The following is a 14300-nucleotide window of genomic DNA, read 5'->3' as shown; positions in this document are numbered from 1 at the left end:
TAGAAAAATATCGCAAAATATCTGTTAGAAAAATCAACAACATACATGCGGTACTTGAATTTGCTTTCATCTTTCATCTTTCATTATATTCACTCTATATTCATTGTTGCTGACAAATTTATACACTGAGCGTTTTATGATTTTCGCAACAGACCCGGTACTGTGGCTCTTCGAGAAATCAGAAGATATCAAAAGTCGACGGAGTTGCTAATCAGAAAATTACCCTTTCAACGACTGGTACGTGAAATCGCCCAGGATTTCAAGACCGATTTGCGTTTTCAAAGCGCCGCTATAGGCGCTTTACAGGAAGCTTCCGAGGCATATCTCGTTGGTCTCTTCGAAGACACCAACCTGTGCGCGATTCACGCGAAACGCGTCACAATTATGCCTAAGGACATCCAGTTGGCTCGGCGAATTCGCGGCGAGCGTGCTTAAGAGACGCTGTGTAACACATACATACCGTTTACTGCGATTATTATTATTATTAATATTAATATTATTATATTATTAATTACATACATTACTGTTTGCAATCGCGTCGTGGATGAAGCACTTTCATTCCAAGCTCTACACACATTTTATTCGTAATAGAGACATTAATTAAGCGCTGTGTAGCGCGCGCGTTATCGTTTAATAATTTTCTCATTCTCCGATTAATAAAACGTATTGTTCACAAGTTTTACGGGATATAAAACTAATTTTTTTTTCCAACTTTTAAAACTTTTTTCATAACTCTTCAGTTTAGTTATATATATATTGTATGTCTATGAAATTTAATTTGCAATAGTTTCCATGCTAAAAATTAATATAAAATACACACAAAGTTATTTTGATTACACAATATTTGGAAACGTCGTTTTTTTTTTCCACTATTTATCTTATCACTATTAATATACATAATAATGTCATTATCATTATTAGTACTTGCAAAAAGTGTGCACTAGAATAAGATATTCTCACTGTAAAGTTGAGAAGTAGTGCTTAACATATTAGATCTCTGTACTCGAGTTACATACATCATTTTAATCACCTAAGCGTTGTGTAAAAATTTGTGTAAAAATAAGCATTTCGTATAAATAAATCTTCTAAATTCACACGAATCATTTTTATCTTACCATACCTTACCTTATCTTGTATTTTTATCTAAACTCAAAATGTTTCTGGGTGAAACTTAATTTATGGTTTTATACAAAAACGTGCAAAAACATCTTTAAATTATAATACGAGTTTATTTGAATAAAACTTTTAGATATTCATAATAATATAACATTTTTCATTTACGATAATTTTGTATCTTATTAGAGAATATGTGTACATGAAACTTTTTCTCACAATTTAGTGCTCTAAAGCACTAACAATAAGTTTTGTCGTTGATTTAAATCGATGCAACTTTTTGACTAATATTATATTGTTATAATGTACATTGTTATCGGAATTTATCCAATTGCTATGAAAAGTAATTACTCTTTTTCCAATTTAAAAAAATGTTATTTTTATGACATATTAAAAAAATAGAAGAATTTTGTATGTGCATAAAGATGTTTAAAGCGCTAAAAAGTATATATATTTTTACAAAATATTTCTAATTATATATGAACAATAATAAACAATGTTACAGTTATGAATTATACCTACATATTAAAAAATATTTTATAAATTATGTATTAATTATGTAATTACCTACAAGCGTCACAAATATTTTTTTCTAATAAATATAATATTATTATTTCATTTTGTATTTTTATATTTATATTTAATATACCCAAAGTGCTCGAGGGAATAATATGTCAAATCGCACATTACAAATTTGATGAATAAGCAAAAGAATGTATTATAAATGATTGAAAAAGTGCTATAAAAATAACACTGATAAGCCATTATTATATTTTGCAATATTTACGGTTGTTCTTTAAAACGATAAGGAAAAGATAATGTAAGATTTAACTTTTTACCAAGGTCATCCAGATTTCATAAAATTATATTAAAAATTAAGATTTTTATCTAATTTAACATATTATCGGCTCAAGCTCTTTAATCGCATGTGTAGATTCACAAATTTTCATTTTTTTTTTTTTTTTTTTTTCCCATATTTTGTCGCGTCGAAGCAAGAAATCACAAATTGTCTCAAGACAATTAAGTAATGTAGAGAAAAACAGAAAAAAATACATCTCTTTTTGTACAAATATATAAATAATAAATAACGATATATTCTAAATATATATATATATACTTTGTATTATATTTTTATTATTTACATGAAAATTAATTATCATTTACTACATACCACATAGTTATATATTGCGACAATCGTATTAATATATATATATATATTAATACGATTAATATAGTTTATAATAGGCTTGAAAGAATTAACATGATAGAAAAGTCAATTCAAGTCACATTGCGGGTTACCGATATTTTGTTATCATAGCGACATGCATTACGCATGTAAGTTTTTATAATAAAATTAATCATTTCCTGTAACAAAAACGCAAACAAAAATACTTGACAAGTTATAGTGCGAATGATATAAAGAGTAGGAATTATAATGGTATTCCGTTAGCGACATTTATATATAACTGGAAAAGTGTATAGTAACATCAACTTGCCAATTTATGATTATTCTACACGATGTTTTTTAATAAGCAAAATATCGTAAGAAAAATTTTAGTTTATGCCTCTGTGTGAGAAATGACTTTATACTCCTGGCATCATAAGGTACTTTCTAATTTTGCGAGACTAATTGAATTTTCAGAATAACTTATGGAATAAAACTTCAAGTTATTAAAGAAATTTTGTTACATGTCGGGATTTTGTGCAATGTGATGATTTGCGGATATATGATTGCGTTGCGACATTATCCTGCGCTTACAATCGAATGTGGTTGTTGTTTCCTGAGGCTGGGCTTCTGACTTGGCGTCTAGCTCTAATTGGACAAATGCAATAATCTCTTGTTATAGCTTATGTTTTACCTAAAATATACATGTGTGTTTATGTGTGTGTGTGAGTGTATGCAATCCTAGACAAGTATGATCTATTTAGAGTAAAAAATATGCGTGCAGTGATTGGAATTTTGTGCATAAATTACATACACGTTTTTAAAAAATGCCATATTAATAATGCTATGATATTTTTACCATACTATATAGGATATAAGTAAAAATGGACATTCCTAAAGGACTCGTAAATGTACTGTTCCATATATTATTGGTCACATATGTGTGTGATATCTTTTACATCACTTTAACATATTTCTTTTTTTTGTTTATAAAGATTGAACCATGAGTAATTTTGTCGACATAAACTGTGACTTAATGTGGCAATAAATCATTTTAAAAAATGTTATATCTATACAATGTATATATACACACAATAAATAATACTGTTTAAAATTGTTTAAATACTACATAATTTTTTAAATATAATTGCATATTTCTGTACCGCTTGTTATGAATACACACACACACACACACACACACACACGCACACACACACACACACATATACAGATGTGCACGCGCGTACTATTAAACATGAGAGTATGTAATTTATTATCACACTTTTCATAAATTAAAAATATTTTGTTACTTGTAAATGAATTTTTTTCACTATACACGAGGCGCATAAAATTATATAAAATTATAAAAATGTGTCTTTCTGTAATATTAATACTTAGAATTAATTTTTTGCAAGAAATTTTTAATATAATATGTAAGAAACGTATGTAATATTTATAAGTTATAACCAGCGTAATAAATATCTTAAAATATTGCAATTATACCTATTACTCCAATGGAAAAATATTAAATTTTGTTCAAGGAATTAAACTACATGTCTTTAATTAGTCATTATTAATAGATCATTAATTCAAAGCAATTACATTTACATGCATTATGTACATTTTTAATAATAAATCTACTTTGTATTTGAACTTGTACAAATACATGCGACTTACGAGACAAAAAAAGTATTATTGCATTTTAAAATGTATCCATTGCATTTTATATTAAAAAGATTTTGCACATGCATATGCGACACTAATATAAAAAAATTATTATATATATTTATCTTGCAAAATAAATATTATTTTATTATTCTTTTAAAAGCAAATTTTCAAGAAATTGCAACAAAATAAAAATGTATATGTACAATATAGTCCAATAAAAGTAATTAAACATTTATTTTGAAACATATTTAAACATGGCACATGCTTAGGAAACATTATTTTTTAAGGAAAAAATAAAAATACTAGTTACTTCATTGTCATATATAAATTATTTAACAATAGTCTAAAAAGTATAAGAACAATGTTGTGTATACTCTCTATCAAATAAGAAGGCCTTACAATTATCGTATTAAGAAATCTTGACTGAATAAATTGAAACAAGAGTATGACATAATATTAAGATGAATTTTTTCAACGTATAAATGATATTAAAATAAAAGAGAATATAAAAGAGAAATCTCTTTGTTACAAGGCAGATATCTATCAAATAAGAGAGCCAGCCGTATCTATTTCTATTAAACTTAATATTGCAAAAAAAGCCTTAGATAGATAATAAATATATAAATTATGAATGTCTTTTGGCGCTGATCAATGGAAACACAACCAACATATAACATAAGTACAATTGTGAATCGATGAGAATATCATGTATCATATTTTTTTGTGCAATTTCGTTCAGAATTATGAAAACTTATCAAAAAGTATGGGCGATTAATTTGTTAATTTGTCAAGATAAGAGTATGTATATCAAAATAGATACATAATATCTACTAGTGAGTACAGATTGCACGATAAAACAGGAATACACGATACAATTTAATGTGATTAAAACGTAATTGCTGTGTTACCTGTAGAGATCACGAACTTGATCTTCTCGAAACGCGTTTCTGCTTGTGTTTAGCTTGTTTTCCAACGCCTGAAGAGAAAAATAATTAATGATTAAAAACACATGCCATTTAATATTAATTCTGATCATATTAGATTATAGCTATGATTGACACAAGAAAATTAAATTGACAAGAATGTTAGAGTAAGGATATTAAATTTGTTGTTTTAATAATAAAGCACGGGATTATAAAAGTAAATATTTTTTTGTGGATAATATAGGTAAAATAAATTAGGTTTGGCGTGCAATGAATGATTACAAGCACTGCAATAACAAAAATCAAATCGAGACCTGCTCTTTAAGGAGACGCAAAATAATCTAACGACGAGAAATCACGTTGAAGATCTGTACGCGGTTGATCTAGGTTGTTGCCTTATGCATTGAGTAGACACGTGAGTTTGGGCCGCTGATAAGACAGTAGATGAGGTGGTATTTGATATCTGTCCGCTCGGACAAGTGCATTTTATTCTCCTACAATCCATGCAGACCCATCTGTCAAGCTACCACAAAACACCGACTACGTCACACTAACTACCAAGACTAACTCCAAGCGCAAATCAAATGACTTGCTCTTACAACGTGTACAGGAAATATTTACAGCCTTTCATTATATATAGCTATATATATTCTATTGCTAATTATATTATATCGATTTATCCGTGACATAGTATCTCTAAGCAAATAAGTATAATGTTTGACTCATAAAATTAACGAAATAATCTATGTCAATGATTGCTTAATATAATATATAGCTTACGCGTATAATTTTACAAATGGCATAGTTTATACTATGCATAAAGGTAAAGTAAAATATACAAGCCATGCTTCAAGCTTAAAAAACTTACTAGTGCAATAAAGAAATTATTATCAATTATTGTATAAGCTTACCCCAACTTTTCGCATGAGGTCACCAATCATATTCATTGCCAATATTCTGGTACAAGGTGGCAATGGTTGACTATTATTATTGTTGTTGTTTCCAATAACACCCCCTACCATGCCATGTCCAACTAATGAATAACAAGAAAAAAGATTAATTCTCTCTTTCTCTCTCTTTATATATATATATATATATATATATATACATTAATATTATTTATATGATCAAATAAAATTATAAGTATGATGAGTTTATATTGTTAGATGTAAATATTATAACGTTTATATTACAAAAGATATATATATTGCAAAAGTTGAAATAAAGAAAAAAATATTGCTAAAAATATTTATTTAGTATTACATTAGTGATAATACTGCACATAGATTCATCTTTAATAAGAGAAATAAAAGGAAAGGAAGCGAGGAAAAACGCGCGCACGCGGGAGAGAAAAAATCATCAAACATTTAAAGAATATTATTGAACAATTTTAAAAAATAGTAAAGTAAATCAGAAAATTGCAGAATCAGTAAACTATTCTAAATCATTCTCATTTTATGCAATACATTTTATATCAATGTTTCCATCTTTTAAGCCATGTAAAATTTTTCACTTTTTAATTTACACGATTGATTGCAGTTTTCACCAATGTCGATAACCGTTTTTGTGATGCAAAATGGAAATGCTTTAATAAAAGCATTATATAACCTACGTTTTATCGGCGAGGGCGTTGTGTTATTGGAAGGTATGGTTTGCGAAACTATCTGGCTAGCGGGTGAATTTGATTCCAATTCAGCTTGTAGCTTATTACTGTCGACAATGTTACGAACTCTCTCAGCAGTTTTATTATTATCAGCGTGATGCCTTTCGTGTACTTGTATCTCTTGCTTCAAATCTGAAATAATGTGAAATATTAGCCACTTTGCATCGCAAAATAATGTATTAAATAAAGAAAAAGAATCTTATTAACCTCTAACTTCGTCCATCAGTCTTTGCACTATAACTTTTAGACTTTCTTTTTCATCGAGTTCCGATTCGAGTAAGGCATTCTTTTCTATAGCTAAATTAAACTTAGCTTCTATTTCCTCTTCCGTGACCCTATTTATCCTGATGAAAGATGTATCATCGTTTTATTATATACATATATATATATATATATATATCTAACGGTTTATTATTAATTCCATCAGCTTTCTAGCTTATTATTCGCACAGTGAAAAAATATGAGATACCTGTGTGCTCTTTCCAAGTCGTCATTTTTTTGTTCAAGCTCTCTAATATACTTCAGAAGATGCTCGTGCTGTTGCTGTAAATCTTGCGCTTTCCCTTGGAACATGCTGCAATCTGCAGACTGCTGATCTAATCGCATTCTCAACTGTTCAACTTCTGTGGCGAGTCTTGCATTTCTCTGTCTCAATTCCCTATTCGTTTTTTCTGCTTGTTCCAAAGACGTTTCCAGTTCTTTCTCCAACATTTGTGAATTTTCTTGAAATTCTTCCAGCTCACGTTCAACATCATACTTTCTGTGACAATGTAATAAGTGTTGTTTTTATCACTTTTGCTATCAAAAGTCTATAATGTATGCTGATATATATATATATATATATATATATATATATATATACACACACACAAAGAATACAAACGTTTAATGTATGTCATATAATGAAAGGATAATGTACTATAATGATTAATTGAAACTTGTGTGTGTATATATGTGTGTATATATTATATATTTATATAAATAAATATTGTAAATATTATACTGACTTGTCTAGTCATTAAATGAATTGCAATAGTTTCTTAGTAAATTTAGACTAGATTGATGCAATGTTAATTTATGCAATAAAATACAAAATTACAATATTTAACTATATATATATATAATAACAGTTTCACAATTGTGTAATATATATTAAGACATTCTATCACTTTTCATTTGCAACGGTTATCCAAGATAATTAAAAAAAAAAAAAAATATATATATATACACATATACATACATTCATATTATGATTCATATTCCAATAACCATTATATCATTATATTACATCAATGAGGCTTGACATATAATATACATATACTACCTTTGATGCATTTGATGAGCTAGATCCATCCAATACTGAATCTCGTCATCCTTTGACGGGAATTCCGGCAAATCTATATCCATCGTTATTCTTGAGGATGATCACAACACTTGTATGTAATCTCTGCTGTCTTCTGATTGTTGACTGTCCGAAAACACGATACAAATATAATCGCCTACGCTGACATTCTGCAAAGAAGCGAGAATGTGAGCAAATTTTGTAACCAAGATAACACAGTATAAAGATATGGAAAAGGGTGCAACATTTAGACAATGTATCTCTAACGTTATTCTTTACATGGTGAAAGGATCGCTTAGATTACTCTTTATGCGAATAAATGTTTATTTTCGAGTGAAAAAAATGAAAAAGTAAAGACACATGGAAAGACAAACGTGCGCATTTAATATCTCGGAGCGGATAAATCTCGAGCAAGCACTCGCGAATGAAATGTAAGATGTAAGGCAAGCGTTATTACCGTATTATTATGAGTCACACTAGCTGGCGACGAGCAAGTTGTCAGTTCTCTGTAACAGACGCGTAGAAAAATTGGAGGCGCGGTAGTAGCGAAGAAAAAATTCCTAAACGGAAGTGGTTTATTCCGTATTCCGTATTTCGACCAGGCGCATTCGAGCAGGTTGAGGCAGGTTGGGGTCGGGGGTCGGGGGTCGGGGGTCGGGACCGGAACCGGAGCCGGAGCCGCGGTCTCGTCCAACAAGCCACACACGTTGATCGCGATCAATCGAGCCAACAACGAATTCACATATGATCGCGGGCACCAGCGTCAAATGCTCGGGCACTGACGGGCTCAAAGCTCAAAGATCGCGCAAAATGGCAGATGGCAAGCAGGTTAAAAAGAGGCAAGCGAGAGCAAGATGGCAAATGGTGTTCGCCACCATTCGCCACGTCGAGATCCAAGATCAAGTTCCGAGATTAATCTGAAAACGCGCCGAGAATATAAACGTATAATGTATAATCAGAAATATGTATGTAGAGCCAGTATAAACTGGCTAACTGGCATAGACACTGCGTCAATACGTATATAGCATAGATTGCGCGTTCTCTTTAAAAAAGTGCTACTCCACTTGACGCTTCACCGCTTGACGTTACACACGTTATTACGAAATATTTCGAAACGTTGATTAACCAATCAGAATTGATCATAGGGTTCTATAATATGAGAGAAACGCGAGCGAGAGTATAATTCAATAAAGTCACTAGATTATTAAGTACCGCGATTAGGGGAAAAATAGCCGCCATTTTGACTCCACGTTGCGCGGCCATTTCAATTGTACGAATGTATTATAACCCAATTTTTTGTAAGAATGAGAGAAAATAAAACCATAAATTATATAAATAAGTATTTTATTTTTGCTTCGTATTAGTTACAGACACTTTCATTGCAATATTTCTACTGCTACAATTTGCTGCTTGTTTTACATATATCATTGCTTTGTCTCTTTTTTTTAAATAAAAAATTAATTCTTGTAATAATAAAGTTTTTAATAAGTTTGTAACTAGTATTATGACACGGATAAATAAAACAAACAGAATGTTTTTGTAAAAACATATTTATAAAATCAATAGCTTTTAATGTATTCAAAAGTAATTTGGTTTTATTTTTTCAAAATAATCATTTGCATTTACATGTACATATATTAGGTTATAAACATTTATTACAACCACGTGGTTCTATAACATAACGGAGCGAGCCTTCAAAGAGTTGGTGGTGTCCCATCAGCCGAAAAGGACAGATATATAATGGTGGGCTAGTTTTCTTTGTCTCAGCGATTCACTGATTGGTTAGAATTATTATAATATCTTAGCTAAAAAGAGACAGAATCCAACCACTGTTATTTGTGTCTCTATTGTATTTATTGTATCAGTATGTTATTGGCTGCGTTCAGCAGAGAAAGCAAATCAGTGAGCGCTTAGTGATTCTTTATTGTGATTGGTTCTTGCATTTAGACCTTCGATGGATTTAAGTGCAGAAACCAATCACAATAAAGAATCACTAAGCGCTCACTGATTTGCTTTCTCTGCTGAACGCAGCCATTAGAGCTCAGTGATCTAACTACATTCCTAAAAAGAACAAGCTCTGTTATTGGTTACCGCATGTCGTATCGTCGGGCGCAGTGTAAATCTAACAATACCTGATTGGTCAATCAAACGCCATTCCTCAAATGGATTTTAAACACAATTCAAATGCTACGAGGAAAGTAAAAATCCCTAGAAAGAAAACGGAAACTTCATTATAGGAAATTTAAGTTTCCAAAGTTTACATCAAGAGGGTAGCTAGGTATAAAAGCCGATGCCTTCGTCCGTCTCCTCCATTTTCTCTATTGCTTCATCAACGTTATCATGGTAAGTTGAACGTGTGCGTGAAAATCCATTAAGATCTGCAACATTATCTTAGCATCTATAGTATTATAATGTATAATCGTATTCTTAAATATATTCTTTGAACTATAAGATAAATATTACAGTAGTGTTTTAATTAATATCAAGATTTAAGAACGTCTTTCATAACGAAGGGATGTAACGTGTTGGCAATTTTTTTTGCGTACGCGTAACACATGGCGTACTTCTCGTACGACGCTCTGCAACGATTTAGATTATTTTAATGATGATTTAGATTAAAAAGTTTATGGTTTTCTACTGAATAACCATGATGAAATTACTCTAGGGCGGTCTGATTTACCTCTTGTTAGGAGAAAAATCTCGTTACGTTTATACCACGTGTCTCACATTTCTCCATCTTGTGTTACAGTCGCACAGAAAATTCAGCGCCCCTCGACATGGGTCGATGGGGTTCTACCCAAAAAAGAGATCTCAAAGACATCGCGGCAAAGTTAAAGCTTTCCCGAAAGACGATCCCAGCAAGCCTGTTCACTTAACGGCTTTCGTCGGCTACAAAGCCGGTATGACCCACGTTGTTAGGGAAGCCGATCGTCCTGGATCAAGTGAGTGATTATTGCAGAAAGTTAATTAATTTTTTTAATATATACAACTTGAGCAAAATATTAAAGAATCCTAAGATTTGTTAACTAGCTTTTCAAGTATTGTGAATTCTTTGCATTTATATACATATGTAATTTACATACTGTAGTATACGACATGTTAATCTGGGTGTTGATCGATGCAGAAATGCATCGATTCGCTTGGATTGCAATGCGAGAGCTGTTTTTAATGCGGTATATTTTCAATATTGCCATGTCAAAAAATAATATTGTGCACTGTTTACGCAGAATGCACGAAAGCAAGGTATATTCCATAAATTCTTTGGAGTCCATTGGACAGTGACCATTGAGTCAAACCATACCTAGCACAGTCCATTTATAAAGAAAAAAAACTTTTTTTTTTTTTTTTTGTACAAATTACTCATTTGTTATAAAAATCAATTGTTTAATTTCAGAGGTGAATAAGAAGGAGATTGTAGAGGCGGTCACTATCCTCGAAACGCCACCGATGATTGTGGTTGGTCTTGTCGGGTACATTGAAACACCGCATGGACTTCGAGCACTCGCTACTGTTTGGGCGGAACATTTGTCGGAGGATTGTCGCAGACGTTTCTACAAAAACTGGTTAGTAGGGATCATTTGTGTTTTACAAATTAAAAATGATCGAGTACAAGTCGATACCATAATACATATTTATATATTGATATTAAAATTACGAAATTATGACGTGTTAATCTGAATGTTGATCGACGCATAAATGCATCGATTCGTTCGGATTGCAGTGTGAGAGTTGCCTTTAATGCAGTATGTTCTCAAACTGCCACGTCAAAGAGCAATGCTGTGCTTTGCTTGCGCAGAATGCATGAAAGCGAGGTATATTCCATATTCTCTTTGGAGCTCATTGGGCAACGACCATCGAGACAAACCATGCCTAGTACAGTTCTTTCATTAAAAAAATTACAAGTATATTATTACACATTATATAACATGATACTAAAAGTACTACATCAGCTCTCCGCTCGTACGATGAGAGTAAGCATTTGGATTTAGCCATTTTAAATCTAAATTTTAATATGGTTGAACCAAAAAATGTGCCCAGTCTCCGCTCATTACGATGAGATTGGCACGTTACAGGTGTATAGGTGGCACCATGTGCGGCTACATATGCAAATGGGTTTTGCAATTGATTTGTCGACAGGTACAAGAGTAAGAAGAAGGCATTTACAAAAGCTTCAAAGAAATGGCAAGACGACCTCGGCCGCAAGTCTATTGAAGCTGATCTGAAGAAAATCAAAAAGTATTGCAGCGTTGTTCGCATTATCGCTCATACTCAGGTAATGCAATAATGTAACTTGAATATTTAAGTATCTGATATCATGCGGATATATAATTGTGAGACAAATCAATTTTATTCCCCTGTTGTACCATTAGATGAAGCTGTTGAGGCAACGTCAAAAGAAAGCTCACATCATGGAAATCCAGTTGAATGGTGGAACTATCGAAGACAAGGTGCAATGGGCGCGCGAACATCTGGAAAAACCCGTGTCCATTAGTAACGTGTTTACCTCTGATGAGATGATCGACGTGATTGGAGTTACAAAGGGAAAGGGTTACAAGGGTATGTATTTGTATATATTTATATATTTGTATGTTTGTATGCTGCTCGCCCCCTAAACTGCGTGCCCCTTAAAACCGCGTGTTTGCAGTTTCCTTTTTGTGCGATTCCCCCCTTCCCCTCGACATGAGAAGCATGTTAAAAATAAAAAAAAATAAAAAAATCTACTTAGGACTATATGATGAAAAGCATGACGTGCATTTATCTGATCATCTTGAGGATATAACCATGCTGCCTTCCTACTGAGGTCCTTGACCAAACAAAACTAACTGTAAATCAAATTTTTGTCTCCGTGTGAACACAAGGGCTTACGTAATCTTTAAACAATTGACATTTTTTGTGCTTTTCATAGGTGTTACATCCAGGTGGCACACTAAGAAATTACCACGCAAGACTCACAAGGGTCTAAGAAAGGTCGCTTGTATCGGTGCGTGGCATCCAAGTCGCGTGTCTTTTACTGTTGCGCGCGCTGGTCAGAAAGGGTATCATCATCGTACTGAGATGAATAAGAAGATTTATAGAATCGGACAAGGCATCCACACCAAGGATGGCAAGGTAATTAAATTTCAGAACTAATTTATGCCTCTTACCCTAGGGTCGATCTTTGAAACTTTGTCAAAAGATTGATTCTTAAATTTTGAAGAGGCGATATAAAAGTTACTTATTAGTCATAGTACCTAATGCACGAGTACCATCTGTGCTTTAGGTCTCCAAAATAAGTCACAAAAATAAATTTATTTATTATATATTATTATAAATTTAATTCAACACATTATCATCATGTTTATCTTGCTATTTTTAGATCGTGAAAAATAATGCTTCCACGGAATACGATCTTACTGAGAAGACCATTACGCCCATGGGTGGCTTTCCGCACTATGGTGAAGTGAACAATGATTTCGTTATGATCAAAGGATGCTGTATGGGTCCGAAGAAACGTGTAATTACTCTAAGGAAGGTAAGGACAAATATTGATTAATAATGATATATTGTTTCGCACTTCCATGATGATTTTCTACAGAGCCTATAGTATTATTCTGATCACGATGATAGTTATAAATGATAGGACTGATTAAATATCTAAATATTATGAATATTCATCTGTAAAAAGAACAAAATTTAACGTTGAAACATATTTTGCAGTCCTTGTTGGTACATACAAAGAGATCCGCATTGGAAAAGATCAACCTCAAGTTTATCGACACCAGCTCCAAGTTTGGACATGGTCGCTTCCAGACTGCCGCTGACAAGGCTTCCTTTATGGGACAACTCAAAAAGGACCGGTTACGCGAGGATCAAGCGCAAACCACTAGTTCAGCGCCAAGTACCGCGGCTGCACAGTAAAATCGTACATTGTACGCTTGTCCGCTGTGTATTGTGCATCTATAAACAAATTTCTGAAAATTGTATATAAGTGTCTTATTTATTTCCTCATATATGTATAATATATTTCCTCGTGTGTATGTACATAGAAACTCGTTTAAAGATTTTCAATTAAAAAATTTTACAAAACATTTAAACTGAATTAATAATAATTCTCTTTAATTTATAATTTTAGCTTGATGTTATAATTTGTTTTCTGAAAAAAGAATGATAAATCGATCGAAGTGAAAAATGTTTGTCTCGTTTATTCTGTCTGATCCAACCCTATCCGATTCTTCTAAATAATTGAGGGGATAAATTGAGAAATTTGTTGCTGTATAATAGATAAATAGATCATTAGGCTGCAATAGTTCAGAGAATCTTTCTTCTTTCAATATAGAAGAAAAAATATACTTTCTGAACTAGTGCATAGTGCAATCAATTTACTAATAAAGAATAGACCTATTCATATTTTGACTCTTTTAAATCTAAATTTAAAAAAATATACAT

The 14300-nt window shown here is 31.8% G+C and overlaps 3 protein-coding genes and 1 non-coding gene across 9 annotated transcripts in view; 3 read left to right on the top strand and 1 right to left on the bottom strand.

The window, feature by feature from the left end:
• Window positions 1-1094, top strand: part of LOC140672337 (histone H3.3A) — a 3696-nt gene extending 2602 nt beyond the window's left edge. For all 3 annotated transcript variants that reach the window (XM_072904391.1, XM_072904392.1, XM_072904389.1), the window contains exon 3: window positions 153-1094. In XM_072904391.1, coding sequence (XP_072760492.1) covers window positions 153-435 — 283 coding nt within the window. In that variant the 3' untranslated portion in view covers window positions 436-1094. The remainder of the gene's footprint in view (window positions 1-152) is intronic.
• Window positions 717-8966, bottom strand: Nude (Nuclear distribution protein nudE). 3 transcript variants are annotated; one of them, XR_012047877.1, is made up of 9 exons: window positions 8332-8966; window positions 7857-8044; window positions 7002-7292; window positions 6740-6876; window positions 6482-6664; window positions 5781-5902; window positions 5184-5392; window positions 4855-4922; window positions 2861-2926 (listed from the first exon to the last, which is right to left on the bottom strand). XR_012047877.1 is itself a non-coding variant. In XM_072904388.1 (8 exons), the coding sequence occupies exons 2-8, from the start codon at window positions 7937-7939 to the stop codon at window positions 2869-2871; spliced, it is 942 nt and encodes a 313-aa protein (XP_072760489.1). In that variant the 5' UTR covers window positions 7940-8044; window positions 8332-8960; the 3' UTR covers window positions 717-2868. The 3 variants fall into 3 exon arrangements, 1 of the variants encoding a protein (XP_072760489.1); XR_012047878.1 differs by lacking the exon at window positions 8332-8966 and adding an exon at window positions 8249-8310; XM_072904388.1 differs by lacking the exon at window positions 5184-5392 and having other exon boundaries at window positions 717-2926; window positions 8332-8960.
• Window positions 8967-10164: 1198 nt separating this feature from the next.
• Window positions 10165-13842, top strand: Rpl3 (ribosomal protein L3). Of its 2 annotated transcripts, none has more exons than XM_072904733.1 (8): window positions 10165-10217; window positions 10624-10816; window positions 11269-11437; window positions 12012-12147; window positions 12245-12431; window positions 12781-12983; window positions 13231-13386; window positions 13572-13842. In XM_072904733.1, exons 1-8 carry the CDS (start codon window positions 10215-10217, stop codon window positions 13770-13772), a joined length of 1248 nt encoding a protein of 415 aa, XP_072760834.1. In that variant the 5' UTR covers window positions 10165-10214; the 3' UTR covers window positions 13773-13842. The 2 variants fall into 2 exon arrangements, with proteins under 2 accessions (XP_072760834.1, XP_072760835.1); XM_072904734.1 differs by lacking the exon at window positions 10165-10217 and adding an exon at window positions 10269-10287.
• On the top strand, window positions 10477-10553 carry LOC140672841 (small nucleolar RNA U43). Its single transcript, XR_012047957.1, has one exon. It is a non-coding gene; the product is annotated as a small nucleolar RNA U43 (small nucleolar RNA).
• Window positions 13843-14300: the final 458 nt, after the last annotated feature.

The sequence above is a fragment of the Anoplolepis gracilipes genome, chromosome 13 (assembly GCF_047496725.1).
Source record: "Anoplolepis gracilipes chromosome 13, ASM4749672v1, whole genome shotgun sequence".
Taxonomy (NCBI): Eukaryota; Metazoa; Arthropoda; class Insecta; order Hymenoptera; family Formicidae; genus Anoplolepis; species Anoplolepis gracilipes.
The sequence above is the reverse complement of the archived record's forward strand: the minus strand, read 5'-3'. Positions and strand labels throughout refer to the sequence as shown.